Source organism: Carlito syrichta, unplaced genomic scaffold, assembly GCF_000164805.1.
Source record: "Carlito syrichta isolate Samal-C Ts95f unplaced genomic scaffold, Tarsius_syrichta-2.0.1 Scaffold309723, whole genome shotgun sequence".
Classification (NCBI taxonomy): Eukaryota; Metazoa; Chordata; class Mammalia; order Primates; family Tarsiidae; genus Carlito; species Carlito syrichta.
Window position 1 is genome coordinate 234764 of NW_007253819.1, and position 1609 is coordinate 236372.

The 1609-nt window shown below is 45.8% G+C and overlaps 1 protein-coding gene across 1 annotated transcript; it reads left to right on the forward strand.

Moving 5' to 3' along the window:
- Window positions 1-592: 592 nt before the first annotated feature.
- Window positions 593-1081, forward strand: LOC103270070 (60S ribosomal protein L21-like; the record flags this gene model as incomplete). The annotated part of the gene is made up of 1 exon (XM_008067614.2): window positions 593-1081. A coding segment is annotated over one exon (489 nt), but the record flags the coding sequence as incomplete, so codon positions are not given.
- Window positions 1082-1609: the final 528 nt, after the last annotated feature.

The window sequence follows — 1609 nt, forward strand, 5'->3', positions numbered from 1 at the left end:
TGTTAGTTTCATGACCTTAAGAGATATTAGGGTAGCCGGGCTCGGTGGCTCAGCCTGTAATCCCACGCCTTTGGGAGGCTGAGGTGAGTGGATTGCCTGAGCCCGTGGGTTCGAGACCCGCCTGGGCAGCGAGACCTCATCTCTACAATAAATAAAAAAATCAGCCGGGCGTGGTAGCGCGCACCTGTAATTCCAGTTACTTGGAAGGCTGAGGCGGAAGGATCGCCGGAGTTCAGTATGTCGAGGCTGCGGTGACCGGGAGCGGCCACTGCACTCCAGTCTGGGTGACAGAGTGAGACTCCAACTCAAAAAAAAAAAAAAGAGATATTAGGGTTTACTCTGCAAAGTACACAGTTCAAACAGAAGACTCAGTGTTTAATCCCAGTCCTTTCACCAATTAGTTGTGGCTTCACACAAGCCATGTAACTTCTGAGTCATAGTTTCCTTATCAGTAAAGAAGGGGAATCCCTAAGATTCTTCCCAATAGTAGTAGACTTGGGTCTATGATTCTGCTGGGGAAACTGCCATTATCAGTACTGATTAGAAATAATGTAGAACCTTCCTTTCAGCCGGAACCGCCGTCTTCCAGTAATTCGCCAGAATGAGGAACACAAAGAAAAAGAGGAGGGGCACACGGTCCGTGTTCTCCAGGCCACCCAGAAAACACGGAGTTGTTCCTTGGGCCACATGCATGCGAATCTACAAGAAAGGTGATATTGTAGACATCGAGGGAATGGGTACTGCTCAGAAAGGAATGCCCCCCAAATGTTACCATGGCAAGACAGGAAGAGTCTGCAATGTCCCCCAGCATGCTGTTGGCATGGTTGTCAACAAACAAGTCAAGGGCAAGAATCTTGCCAAGAGAATTAATGTGTGTATTGAGCATATTAAGCACTCGAAGAGTCGAGGTAGCTTCCTGAAACACGTGAAGGAAAATGACCAGAAAAAGAAGGACGCTGAGAAGGGCACATGGGTTCAGCTGAAGAACCAGCCTGCTCCATCTAGAGAAGCACACTTTGTGACAACCAACAGAAAGGAGCCTGAGCTGCTGGAACCTATTTCCTATGAATTAATGGCTTAATAGGTGCCCAAAATAAAAGATCTCTGGATCATAAATTTAAAAAAAAGAGAAAGAAATAACATAGAACTAACAGATCATGAAGGAAAAAGTGGAAATTGTGGTTTTGTTTGCGTAGTATAATAATATCTCTCACAGTTTGCTAGGAGTAAAAGGAGAAAAAGAAAAGAAAAAAATATGTATCTGTTTTTTGATCCTAGTTCCTGGCACAGAACTTTAAAACTTGGATTTCCTGATAGGAGTGTTTTGTTATGCTAATGAGTGACTCGCCTCTAGGTGGGCCCCTAGATAGTCTCAGGATGGGGTCTGGTCACCAGAAAGACCAACTGGGTGATTAGAATTTGGGGCCAGTCCCACCTCCAGGGAGAGGAGGAAGCTGGAAATTGTGTTCAGCCCCGTTGTCAATGATTCAATCTACCATGCCTGCGTAATGAAACTTCTATAAAAACTCTGGACACTGTGGCAAATGTGGAGCTGCCTGGGGGGTGAACATTGATGTGCTGGGAGGGTTAGGCTCCCAGATTCCATAAG